The following is a 13,477-nucleotide window of genomic DNA, read 5'->3' as shown; positions in this document are numbered from 1 at the left end:
GTGTGCCACCACACCCAGCCCTTAATAATTTAATTTTTTTTAAATTTGTGTGCAAGTAGAGAGAGGTAGAAGAAGAAAAACACAGAGAGAGAAAATGAGAATGGGCATACCAGGGCCTCTAGCTGCTGCAAACAAATTCTAGATGCATGCACCACTGTGCTTCTGGCTTTATGTGGGTACTGGGGAATCAAACTTTGAACATTAGGCTATGCAGGCAAGTACCTTAACAACTGAGCCGTCCTTCCAGCCCGGTACTGCTATCTAAAGCCGGGCATGGTATGGTGGCTTATGCCTTTAATCCCAGCACTTGGGAGGCAGAGGTAGGAAGGAGGGTTGCCGAGAGTTTGAGGCCACCCTGAGACTACATAGTGAATTCCAGGTCAGTGTGAGCTAGAGTGAAACCCTACCTCAAAAAAAAAAAAAAAAAAAAAAGGAAAGAAAAGAAAATGTTATCTAATATTAAACTTTATGTTTCTTTTATTTTTTAAAAAAATATTTTGTTTTTATTTATTTATTTGAGAGAGGGTAAGAGGCAGAGAGAGAGAGAGAGAGAATGGGTGTGCCCAGGGCTTCCAGCCACTGCAAAGGAAGTGCACCACCTTGTGCATATGGCTTACGTGAGTACTGGGGAATTGAACCAAGGTCCTTTGGCTTTGCAGGCAAGCACCTTAACCACTGAGCCATCTCTCCAGCCCCATTTTTTTTTTTTTTTTTAATTGAGGTAAGGTCTCACTCTAGCTCAGGCTGACCTGGATTTTACTATGTAGTCTCAGATGTTTCTTTTTTTGAGATTCATTTTATCAATTTAATGTTTTAGGTTTATTATTATTATTATTATTATTATTATTAAGATGTTTCATATGGATCCATCATGGGTTGTTACCCTCTTTTCCCTTGTCCCTGCACCCATTCCATTGAGGATGTTCCTTAGTGGGTTTGCAGGTATTCCCCTTGGGGTTGTGGTTTTTGCATTGTGGGAGCAGTAGTCAGTTATTTTGGGGGAGAAGGGAACGCCTCTGGGCATGATGTCTCAATTTGTGGCTCTTACAGTCTTTCCACCCCCAATTCCACAAAATTCCCTGAGTTGTGGTGGGCAAATTTTTTTTTTTTTTTTTTTTTTTTGGTGTTTCCAAGTAGGGTCTCACTCTAGCCCAGGCTGACCTGGAATTCACTTTGGAGTGAGGGTGGCCTTGAACTCACGGCAATCCTCCCACCTCTTCCTCCCAAGTGCTGGGATTAAAGGCATGAGCCACATGCCTGGCTCAGTGGGTGAATTTTAGTCTACTTCAGTGACGAGCTCTTAGGAGCCTCTGGATTTCTACTTTGGTAGGTGTTGAGTGTCCTCAGGGTCTGTCTCCTGTACCATAGCGCTGATTATCAGGAAGAGCATGGAAGCAGCACTCTTGCTCATCTCCTCATTCCTCTGTGGATTCAGCTATGACTTGGCTGAAGTGCAAGGCGTAGTTTATCTCCTCTGGCACCTTTCTGTGCTGCAAGCACCCTCCAGCACAGGGTATCCACTAAATTTGATGTTTCTTAACATATGCATTTTGGAAACAGTTTCAGGATGAGTTCTGTCGATATTGATTACAGTAGAAATTTTAGCAGAGGGGCTGGCTTAGCAGTTAAGTGCTTGCCTGTGAAGCCTAAGGACCCTGGCTCGAGGCTCAATTCCCCAGGACCCACATAAGCCAGATGCACAAGGGGACACATGAGTTTGCAGTGGCTGGAGGCCCTGGCATGCCCACTCTCTCTCTCTCTGCCTCCGTCTCTCTCTGTCGCTCTCAAATAAATAAACAAAAAAGTTATTTATTAAAAAAAAGAAATTTTAGCAGAATATTTTTCTGTATTTATTGTATCAGTATAAATCAACTGTTAAGTTGCCCTACACTTGAATAGAGTATTGTCTCACTCCTAAAATGGCATTGTCTAGGTGATTGAAAGTATTTGAAGATATGACATCAGTAAAAAGTTTCCTAGCACAAAGGAAAGCATATTTTAAGAAACTAACTTTAAAGGAGCCTGGTGTGGTAACACACACCTTTAATCCCAGCACTCAGGAGGAAGAGGTAGGAGGATCACTTGGGAGGCAGAGGTAGAGTTCAAGGCCATCCTGAGATGACATAGTGAATTCCAGGTCAGCCTGAGCTAGAGTGAAACCCTACCTCGAAAAGCTGGGGGTGGGGAGAAATTAATTTTAGCAGCTAACCCATTAGTTACATAAATATTTTTAAAATTTTAGCATTTGGTTTTTTGAGGTAGTGTCTCGCTCTAGCTCAGGCTGACTTGGAATTCACTGTGTCATCTTGGGGTGGCCTCAACCCCATGGTGATCCTCCTACCTCTTCCTCCTGAGTGCTGGGATTAAAGGTGTATGCACTATGTCTAGCTTGATGTTAATTTTTTAAAATTCCAAAATTCATCAGGGTAATTGTGCGGAGAATACTGCAAAGAAGCTGAATATTGCGCGAGAACAACAGGATGCCTACGCCATCAACTCTTACACCAGGAGTAAAGCTGCATGGGAAGCTGGAAGGTTCATAAATGAAGTGACTCCTGTCACAGTCACAGTAAAAGGTAGGGGATAATTTCCAAAAGTACATTTCATTTTTTTTTTTTTTTTTAGGTAGAATTTCACTCTAGTCCAGGCTGACCTGGAATTCAGTATGTAGTCTCAGGGTGGCCTCAAACTCATGGCAACCCTCCTACCTCTGCCTCCCAAGTGCTGGGTTTAAAGGCATGTGCCACCAAGTCTGGCTATATTTCAATTTTTAAAATATTTTAAAAATACTTTTTTTTATTTATTTGCAAGCAGAGAGAGAGCAGAGAGACAGACAGACAGAATAAGCCTGCAGGGGCCTCTAGCCACTGTAGATGAACTCCCAATGTATGCGCCATCTGTGCATTTGACTGGGGAATTGAACTTGGATCATTAGGCTTTACAGGCAAGTGTCTTAAATGCTAAGGCATCTCTTCAGCCCCATTTTAATGTTAACCCTTTTTTCTTGTTTAGATCTTGACTGTTTGTTTGAAGTAAATGTGCGTGTGTGTGTGTGTGTGTGTGTGTGTGTGTGTGTGTGTATGCATGTGAATGGGCATGGGCATGGAGGCCAGAGCCAACAAGAGGTGTCTTCTTCACTCACTCTTTTTTTTTTTGTAAGAATTTTTTTTAATTTATTTTTTTATTTGAGGAAAAGAGAAGAGGGGGAGAGAGAGAGAGAGAGGGAGGGAGGGAGAGAGAGAGAGAGCACACTCCAGGGCCTCTAGCCATTGCAAATGAATTCCAGACTCATGTGCCACCTTGTGTGTCTGGCTTATGTGGGACCTGGGGAGTTGAACCTGGGTCCTTAGGCTTCGCAGGCAAATGCCTTAACTGATGAGCCATCTCTCTAGCCCCCTACCTTATTTTATTTATTTATTTTTATTTTATTTATTTATTTTTTTTTTTTGAGGTAGGATCCTACTCTGGTCCAGGCTGACCTGGAATTCACTATGTAGTCTCAGGGTGGCCTTGAACTCATGGCGATCCTCCTACCTCTGCCTCCAGAGTGCTAGGATTAAAGGTGTGTGCCACCACGCCCCCTCCCACCTTATTTCTGAGACAGACACTCTCATTGAACCTGTTGGTCACTGATTCAGCCTGATTGGCTGGCCAGCATGCCCCAGGGATCCTCCTGTTTCCACCTCTCCAGCATTGGGACCACAAGTGCTTCCTGCCACACCTGGCTTTTTACATGGGTGCTGTGTTGAGCAAGCCACTTCCCAACCCTGTATTTTAACTTTTAATGTAGTTGACATGTTGTAGAGTTTAGGTTTATACTTTAAGTTAGTACTTTATTATTTGTGTTTATTTTTATTCTTTTGGTTGTTCAAGGTCGGCTCTCTCTAACCAGGTGATTTGGAATTCGCTATGTAGTGTCAAGGTGGCCTCACACTCACAGTGATCCTCCTACTTGTGCCTCCCAAGTGCTGGGATTAAAGGCGTGTCCCACCATGCCTGGATTATTTTTTTTTCTCTTTTTATTTGTTTACTTAGAGAGAGACAGAGGGAGAGAATGGGCATGCCAGGACCTCCAGCTATTGCAAACTAACTCCAGATGCATGAACCACCTTGTGCATCTTACGTGGGTCCTGGGGACTTGAACCTGGGTCCTTTGGCTTTGCAGGCAAACAACCACTAAGCCATCTCTCTAGCCCAGCTTCAGTATTTTTAAAAAGGCGACTTATTTTTTTATTTGTTTGTTTTGGTTTTTCTAGGAAGGATCTCTCTCTGGTCCAGGCTGACCTGGGATTAACTATTTAGTCTCAGGGTGTCCTTGAACTAACTGAAATCTTCCTGCCTCTGTCTCCTGAGTGCTGGGTCTAAAGGTGTGTGCCACCATGCCTGGCTAAAAAGGCGATTTATTTTAGAGGACTACAGGGTACCTTCCAGAATGAAGGATGAGTGGTATTCATCTCTAGAGTCATATCTGTACAGCTCTCAGGCACAGAGGAAAGCGGTAAGTCCACCGTGCAGTCTCATCAACTTAGTTTAGGTTACACATCGTTCTTGGAGTAACTGCTGTGCAGCAGGTGATGAACACTAGTTTGCACAACATTGGCTGGAGTAAATAGAAGAGGGGTAAGAAGGTAACAGGATGTGTAGAAGATCTAAAGTTCATTAAACTACATAGTAAGCTCTTTTTCAGGATACTGACATGGTAGAAATTATAGGCAGCTGAGTCTAGGTGACTGTTCACCCAGGTTGGTTTAAGGTATGTAGATACTCAAAGAGAGGCATGAACTATCAGGCACCGTGTCCAACTGTTTCTTGCTGAATGACTATGTGTTGACTTGACTATGATCATTGTTGCAGGTAAACCAGATGTGGTGGTGAAAGAAGATGAAGAGTACAAACGTGTTGATTTTAGTAAAGTTCCAAAGCTGAAGACAGTGTTCCAGAAAGAAAATGGTTAGTAGTAAGAGATCAAACATAAGAAAAAAATTGAGGTCATATGCAATATTTATTCTGAGTTCCCTAACAATTTAAACAAAGTATTGGTAGAAGACATCTAGATGTTACTTAACTGTTTTAGTATCTCAGATTCAAGTAAAACTCACCAAACAATATCAATTTAAAGTATATCTAAATTTTCTGAAAAGTTTATACCTTAAGTATATAAATCCTAGGGAATATTATATAAGATGGCCATAAAATTTATATATATCCTGAGACCACATAGTGAATTCCAGGTCAGCCTGAGCTAGAGTAAGATCCTACCATGAAACAAAAAAAGTTTGTTAATTAAAAATCAGGTTTAAATGTTAAGTCTGAAAGTTCCTCAAGAAGTCCTCTAACGTGGTAACTGTGTTTATTGATATATTTAGTGCCTGGCATGGTAGCGTGTTCTCCATATGTTAATTTTTAAAAATATTTTATTTATTCATTTATTCATTTGACAGAGAAAGAGGAGAGGAGAGAATGGGTGTGCCAGGGCCTCCAGCCACCGCAAATGAACTCCAGATGTGTGTACCCCCTTGTGCATCTGGCTAACGTAGGTCCTGGGGAATCAAACCTGGGTCCCTTGGCCTTGCAGGCAAACTGCTAAGCCATCCCTCTAGCCCTCAGTATGTTAATATTTTAATAAATATTTTATATTTTAATTTTGTTTATTTATTTATTTGAGAGTGACCGACACAGAGAGAAAAAGAGAGAGAGAATGGGCATGCCAGGGTCTCCAGCCCCTGCAAACGAACCCCAGATGCATGCACCACCTTGTGCATCTGGTTAACGTGGGGCCTGGGGAATGGAGCCTTGAACCAGGGTCCTTAGGCTTCACAGGCAAGCGCTCACTGCTAAGCCATCTCTCCAGCCCCAGTATGTTAATTTTTAATGTTGGGTATATGGGATCTCAAGTGTTCAAATGTCCCTTGGTAGAGATGTGTGCTAGGATCAAATTCAGGACCTCACATGTTATTCAAGTGCTTTACCACTTTACCCCCGACCCTAAATTGAGTTAAACATTTTGAACATTTTGAAATCTTTTGAGTGAAGTTGTATTCTTTAATTTTCTATGTATACAGTTGTGATAATAACCTTAAATTAACTTGTTCCTTTTTTTTTTTCCAAGGTAGAGTCTCACTGTAGCTCAGGCTGACCTGGAATTCACTGGTAGTCTCAGGGTGGCCTTGAATTCACAGCACTCCTCCTACCTCTGTCTCCCTAGTGCTGGGATTAAAGGTGTGTGCCACCATGCCCGGCCTTTTTAAAAAAAAGTTTTGAGATAGGGTTTCACTCTAGCCCAGGCTGTCCTAGAACTCATTCTGTAGTCCCAGGCTGGCCTCCAACTCACAGCGATCCTCCTACCTCTGCTTCCCAAGTGCTGGGACTAAAGGCATCTTCTGCCACCATGCTGGATAATCCCCCCGCCCTGCTTTTTTTTTTTTTAACTTTTTAAAAATTTCAGTTCTTATTTACTTATTTATTTGAAAAAGAGAAAGAGAATGGGCATGCCAAGGTAGGGTCTCACTCTGGTCTAGGCTGACCTGGAATTAACTAGTCTCAGAGTGGCCTCGAACTCACGGCATATGCCACCACGCCTGGCTCAGTCTTTTTTTTTTTTTTTTTTTTTAGTAGGACATAAAATTTATATTGTAAGACTGTATTTTAATAATCTCCCAAACTGGGCATGGTGGCACATACTTTTAATCCCAGCACTTGGGAGGCAGAGGTAGGAAGATAGCCGTGAGTTGGGAGTCATCCTGAGAGACTACATAGTGAATTCCAGGTCAGCCTGAGCTAGAGTGAGACCCTACCTTGAAAAACCAAACCAAAGAAAATAATAGACTTACTGACAATTTACATATCATAACATTTTCATTTAAGTGTAAATATAGGTTAATGTTATTTAAGTAATTCTAGAGAAGAAGTATTCAATGTTGATACTGATGTGGAAACTAGTGTCTGAAATATTTTGGATATTCAGAGGCACCGAGAAGAAAAAGATAAGCCAGCCCCTATCTTTGAAGTGTTAGCCACCTGCATTTACCCAGTGCTGCCATGCATGTGTTTCTGACATACCTTGAGAAAATTGTCTCACTTTCGCTGTGTTGAAGTTAGCTTTGTACGTGTTTCCCAAGGACGGGGATATCTGCATCCATCTTTATAATGTTTCTATACATTCAGTGACAGGGTGTTTGTTAAGTTGAGCTAAATGAATTTATTGTGGAGGGAGTTTGAGCTGGTACGCATTGTTGTTTTCAGGCACAGTCACAGCTGCCAACGCAAGCACACTGAACGATGGAGCAGCCGCTGTGGTTCTGATGACTGCAGGTGCAGCCAAAAGGCTCAACGTTAAGCCACTGGCGCGAATTGCAGGTGGGTGTTCTCACTTTGATTCTTTTTTTTTCCTGGTATCACTGGGATTTGAACCCAGGGTCATGCTTGTGCTGGGCAGGTGCTCTATCACTGAGCTATATGCACAGCTCTCTTTGATTTTTATTTTGAGACAGGGTTGTACTAAGTTGTGCAGGCTGGCCTGAACTCACTCCATAGCCCAGGATAACTTTGAGCCTGTGATCCTCTTGCCTCAGCCTCTTAAGCAGACAGATTACAGGTCTGTGCCACCAGGCCCAGATTGACCGTTTTTTTCCTTTTGGTTTTTCAAGGTAGTGTCTCACTGTAGCTCAGGCTGACCTGGAATTCACCATGTAATCTCAGGGTGGCCTTGTACTTAATGGTGATCCTCCCACCTCTGCCTCCTGAGTGCTGGGATTAAAGACATGTGCCACCACGCCCAGTCTTTAATTTTTTAACTTTTTTTTTCTTTGGTTTTTTGAGGTAAGGTCTCACTCTAGCCCAGGCTGACCTGGAATTCAGTCTGTATTCTCAGGGTGACCTCGAATTCATGGCAATCCTCCTACCTCTTCCTTCTGAGTGCTGGAATTAAAGGTGTGTGCCACCATGCCTCGCTATTTTTAAAATATTTTTATTTCTTTATTTATAAGCAAAGAGAGATAGAAAAGAGCAAGAGAGAAAGCGAAAGAGAATGGATGTGCCAGGGCCTGTAGCCCAAATCCAGATGCATGTGCCACTGTGCATCTGGCTTTATGTGAGTACTGAGGAATTGAGTTCAGTTCTTTAGGCTTTGCAGGCAAGTGCCCTAACTGCTGAGCCATTTCTTCAGTCCCAGCTTGACCTTTTTTATTCTTAGATTTCTATAAACTGTTCCTTTAAAAAAAAATAACTTATTTGTTTGCAAGGAGAGAGAAAGAGTATGTGAGAGTGAGTATGGGTGTACCAGGGCCTCTTGCCTCCACAAATGAACTCCAGATGCATGTGCCACTTTGTGCATCTGGCTTTATGTGGGTCCTGGGGAATTGAACCCAGGTCATTAGGCTTTGCAAGCAAGTACTTAAACCACTGATCCATCTCTCCAGCCCCCATGTGTTACTTTAAATTATATTATTTATTTTTGTGGGGCTTAGGACTGAACTTAGAGCCTTAGCATTCTGCGACTGAGCTATAGCAGGGTTCTAGATCGTGGTTTAACTTTAGTAATACTGGCATTTTCTAGTAAGTCTTTGTTGAAAGGGCTATTCTATGCTCTGTAGTCTGTTAGAGTTGTCAGTGGCATGCAAGTAGCATCTATCTTGTGTTGATAACCAAAAATACCTCTAGACAGTGCCAGTGTCTTTAGAAGCAAATTCTCCCCAACCTCCTCCCCAGGAAAATCAATGTATTAGATTACTAGTATAATTTTACAAATCATAGAATCTTGGAACAATATATGTATATACATACAGCCAGGCATGGTGGTGCATGCCTTTAATCCCAGCACTCGGGAGGCAGAGGTAGGAGGATCTCTGTGAGTTCAAGGCCATCCTGAGATTACATAGTGAATTCCAGGTCAGCCTGGGCTAGAGTGAGACCCTACCTGGGTGGGGGGGGAATATATACATATATACATACACACACACACACACACACACACATACATACACACACACACACACACATACAGCATAGTGTTTACATGTGCATTTGTGAAGTTAGGTTGGCTATTGCATTTTAAATTTTTTTGTTTTATTTTTATTTATTTATTTGAGAGCGACAGAGAGAGAAAGAGGCAGAGAGAGAGAGAGAGAGAGAGAGAATGGGCGTGCCAGGGCCTCCAGCCACTGCAAACAAACTCCAGATGCGTGCGCCCCCTTGTGCATCTGGCTAACGTGGGTCCTGGGGAATCAAGCCTCGAACTGGGGTCCTTAGGCTTCACAGGGAAGTGCTTAACCACTAAGCCATCTCTCCAGCCCGGCTATTGCATTTTTAAAAATATTTTATTTTTTATTTACTTAAGAGAGAGAGAATGGGCATGTCAGGGCCTCTAGAAACTGCCAATGAACTTCAGACGCATGTGCAACCATATGCATCTGGCTTTATGTGTGCTTTATATGGGTACTGGGGATAGAACCTGGATTGTTAGGATTTGCAGGCAAGTGCCCTAACCCCTGAGTCATCCATCTCTCCAGCCCCACACTTTTGCATTTTTACATGGGTGATGGGGGGGGACAAGATCATGTGTGCAGGTGAATTTTCACATGTGTAGACATGCACGTAGAGGCCAGAGAATACTCTTGAGTGTCATTGCTCAGGAACACCACCCACAGGTGTGGTTTCTTTTTTTCTTTAATTTTCTTTTCTTTTCCTTTTTTTTTGAGACAGGGTCTCAGTTATCTTGGAGCTCACTATTAAGGCCATACTGGCTGGCCAGAGTCTGATGCTGAAATTACAAGCATTATTTGGCGTTTCTTCATGAGTTCTGGAGATCAAACTCAGGTCCTGCTTCAAGCACATTACTACCTGAGCTATCTCTCCAGCCCCAGATTTTGCATATGATATACAAAGAATAAAGCTTTGGGTGCTTGTGAAAGAGTTTAACAATCTTTATTTTTGCAGCATTTGCTGATGCTGCTGTAGACCCTATTGATTTTCCAGTTGCGCCTGCATATGCTGTACCTAAGGTGAGAAAAAAATGAGGGGCTGTGCTGCTGAATGCTCACTTCTGGTATGCTTATACCAAGGTTCAATTGTAGATTTCAGATGTTACTCATATGCAAATGCATAGAGATGGCTTGATCTTGAATCTTTTCACTTCTAAAATTAGTAAAAAAAAATATGGATAACATATCAACAAATAATTGCAGACCACAAATTGTATTATAATAAGTCAAATAAATATAAATGAATGATTTGTCTCTGGAATGCTAAATGCACACACCTGGCATAGTGACCACAAAGGGTGTGGTAAAGATAGGAAATGCTAGTGGTGCCAGATCAGGAATTCAGAGTAAATAATCACTTACAGAGGAGAGGCCTCTATCCTGAGAGGACGATCCACAGTAGCTGTTAGCATAAGGCATAAAATAGTTCAGAAAACCCACACAGTCCAGTTGTTCCCAAAGGCAGAAATAACCAAATCTGCAGGAAACTGTGAAGGGGTCACTTTCAAGGAAAAGCAATGAAGATGTTTAGGGGTTCTGAGATCTCAAAAATGTCCAGCAAATACATGCTTCCAAGAAAGGCTTTAACCTGGCCCTATTTGAAACAGGACTTTTCTCTGTTATCCCAGGCTGGTTTGCAATTCTCCCACTTTGGTTTCTTGACAGATAGAAATGTGTCACCTTCTTCAGTCAGAGTGAGTGGCCTTCTGTGAATAGCACACAGATGAAGGAGCGAGCAGGATCCTTGAGGAGTAAGAACAGGCCCGAGGTGGCAGGTCTTAGAAATGTACGCCTAAGCCAGGCGTGGTGGCGCACACCTTTAATCCCAGCACTCGGGAGGCAGAGGTAGGAGGATTGCCGTGAGTTCGAGGCCACCCTGAGACTCCATAGTGAATTCCAGGTCAGCCTGGGCTCGAAAAACCAAAAAAAAAAAAAAAAAAGAAAGAAAGAAAGAAAAAGAAATGTACACCTACTAAAATGAATGTGTTTTAGAATGTGTCGGGTTAGAAACACAATGTTCAAATTTATTTCCTAAAGAAAAAGGGTACTTGCTGTATTTTAAAAAGCTATTATTGAGCCAGGTGTGGTGGCACATTCCTTTAATCCCAGCACTCGGGAGGTAGGAAGATTGCTGTGAGTTCGAGACCACCCTGAGACTACATAGTGAATTCCAGGTCAGCCTGGGCTAGAGCGAGACCCTAACAACAACAACAAAAATAAATAAATAAAATAAAATAAAGTTATTACTATAATGATAGTCACTGGCCCAAGAATACCTTTTTTGTTTTGTTGTTTGTTTTTGAGGTAGGATCTCACTGTAGCCCAGGCTGACCTAGAATTCATTATGTAGTCTCAGGATGGCTTTACACTCACAGCGATCCTCCTAGCTCTGCTGGGATTAAAGGCATGCACCACCACACCCGGCCTACAAGAATACCTTTCTATAGAGATGAGGAACTCCTGCCAAGACAAACCACAGGATGAAAGATTTCACAAATGGTGTGTAATGTTTGTGCTAGCTTTTCTAAAGAAGAAACTGCAAGGATCATAGGGAGAAAAACAAAACTAATAGTAGAGATTAATGTACCTCTTTCATTTGACAGAGTAAGAACATAGAACTAAGCCACATAATGAGAAACGGCGATCTTAATATATGAACATGATGTGCTCACAAATAGACAATACACCTTTTCAAACACTTATGAAAGCTTCAAGAAAATAAGATGCCTTTATTTTTTATAGACATAAGATAGTGCAGAGTTGTCAGATTATACTGTAGTATGATGAGAAAAGCAAAATCTGAAAATAAAAAGATCCTTTTGAAATGAAAAATGCAATATTTTGCTGGGCGTGGTGGTGCACGCCTTTAATCCCAGCACTTGGGAGGCAGAGGTAGGAGGATCGCTGTGAGTTCAAGGCCACCCTGAGACTCCATAGTGAATTCCAGGTCAGCCTGGGCTAGAGTGAGACCCTACCTCGAAAAACCAAAAAAAAAAAAAAAAAAAAAAAAGAAAAATGCAATATTTCAATAACTAATTATATCAAAGGGAAATACAAATCAAAATTGCAAATTCTCCAGAAAAGAAAGAAAATAAGTTATTACTGCTAACTATTTCAGCACCATGTATCTCTCAAAAATGTTTCTCTCAAAAATGTTTAGGTTCTTAAAGATGCAGGATTGAAAAAAGAAGACATTGCCATGTGGGAAGTCAACGAAGCCTTTAGTGTGGTTGTGCTTGCCAACATTAAAATGCTAGAGGTTGATCCTCAGAAAGTGAATATCAATGGAGGAGCTGTTTCTCTGGGGCATCCGATTGGGTAGGTAAAATAATAATCTAAGTTAACAGGTGCTTTTATATTTCTTCTTACAGCTGAGCTGCTTCATGTTAATTCCTATTGCTCTTTGTTTAACTGTTTTCCTCCCCATCCAGCCTTCCTAAGACACACCAATAGTGAACACAGACCTGGATATCTATTGCTTGAAACCTAACAGTGTTCAGTAAAGAGGAGACACTAAAGACTATGCCTTCCTGGCACAAAGCTCCTGAATTTAAGAAAAGTAATTAATTTAGTTATTGGTAGTGGTTAATAAGGTTTTCAGAAACTTAATTTGGACGAGGCATGGTGCCATAAACCTTTAATCCCAGCACTCAGGTAGAGGATTGCCATGAGTTCAAAGCCAGCCTGGGCTAGAGTGAGACCCTTCCTCAGAAACCAACCCCCCCCCAATAAAACAATTTAATTTGGAATAGAAACATTTTCTGGTTAGTCACAAATCTGTTCTTCACTAAGAAACCAAATGCTTTCTTGATCCCAGGATGTCTGGAGCACGGATTGTCGTTCATTTGGCTCACGCCCTGAAGCAAGGAGAATATGGCCTCGCCAGCATCTGCAATGGAGGAGGCGGTGCCTCGGCCATACTGATTCAGAAGCTGTAGGCTGCGTCTGTTGTTTAAGGACATGACCCCATGTGACCAGAAACTCTGCTGAAACAAATGTGACTCCTGTCAGCCACCTTATATTCAAAATAAATGATTTCATTTTTATTATTTTCTATTTAAGCTTTTTTTTAAATAACATACAATGATCACATTCAAAAATGTTTTGAAATTACAAATAAATTTTTCCTTTGCTTTGATTTGTTTTGTAATCTTTATGTCTGACATGTTTCTACATAATGAATTTATAACCCTATTTGAAATACCAGTGTTGAACTGGAGTAATGGCTCATTGGTTAAGGTGCTTGCCTGCAATGCTTAATGACCCACATTTGATTCCTTAGTACCCACATAAAGCCATCTGAACAAAGTGGTACATGCATCTGGAGTTTTTTGTTGTTGTTGTTGTTTGTTTGTTTAGTGAGAGAGAATTGGTGTGCCAAGACTTAAGCAACTGCAGTCGAACTTCAGACACTTGCACCACTTAGTGGGCATGTGTGACCTTACACTTGCTTCCCCTTTGTGCATCTGACTTACGTGGGATCTGGAGAATCAAACATG

General features: G+C 41.7%; 1 protein-coding gene across 1 annotated transcript in view; it reads left to right on the top strand.

Annotated features, from left to right (window-relative positions):
- Positions 1–13,116, top strand: part of Acat1 (acetyl-CoA acetyltransferase 1) — a 34,463-nt gene extending 21,347 nt beyond the window's left edge. The window contains exons 7-12 of the mRNA XM_045145505.1: positions 2,426–2,576; positions 4,855–4,950; positions 7,243–7,356; positions 9,934–9,998; positions 12,139–12,296; positions 12,796–13,116. Of these exons, the coding sequence (XP_045001440.1) occupies positions 2,426–2,576; positions 4,855–4,950; positions 7,243–7,356; positions 9,934–9,998; positions 12,139–12,296; positions 12,796–12,916 (705 nt within the window). The 3' untranslated portion in view covers positions 12,917–13,116. The remainder of the gene's footprint in view (positions 1–2,425; positions 2,577–4,854; positions 4,951–7,242; positions 7,357–9,933; positions 9,999–12,138; positions 12,297–12,795) is intronic.
- The last annotated feature ends 361 nt before the right edge of the window (positions 13,117–13,477 follow it).

The sequence above is a fragment of the Jaculus jaculus genome, chromosome 3, assembly GCF_020740685.1.
Source record: "Jaculus jaculus isolate mJacJac1 chromosome 3, mJacJac1.mat.Y.cur, whole genome shotgun sequence".
Taxonomy (NCBI): domain Eukaryota; kingdom Metazoa; phylum Chordata; class Mammalia; order Rodentia; family Dipodidae; genus Jaculus; species Jaculus jaculus.
This window is presented reverse-complemented; position numbering and strand designations above follow the sequence as displayed.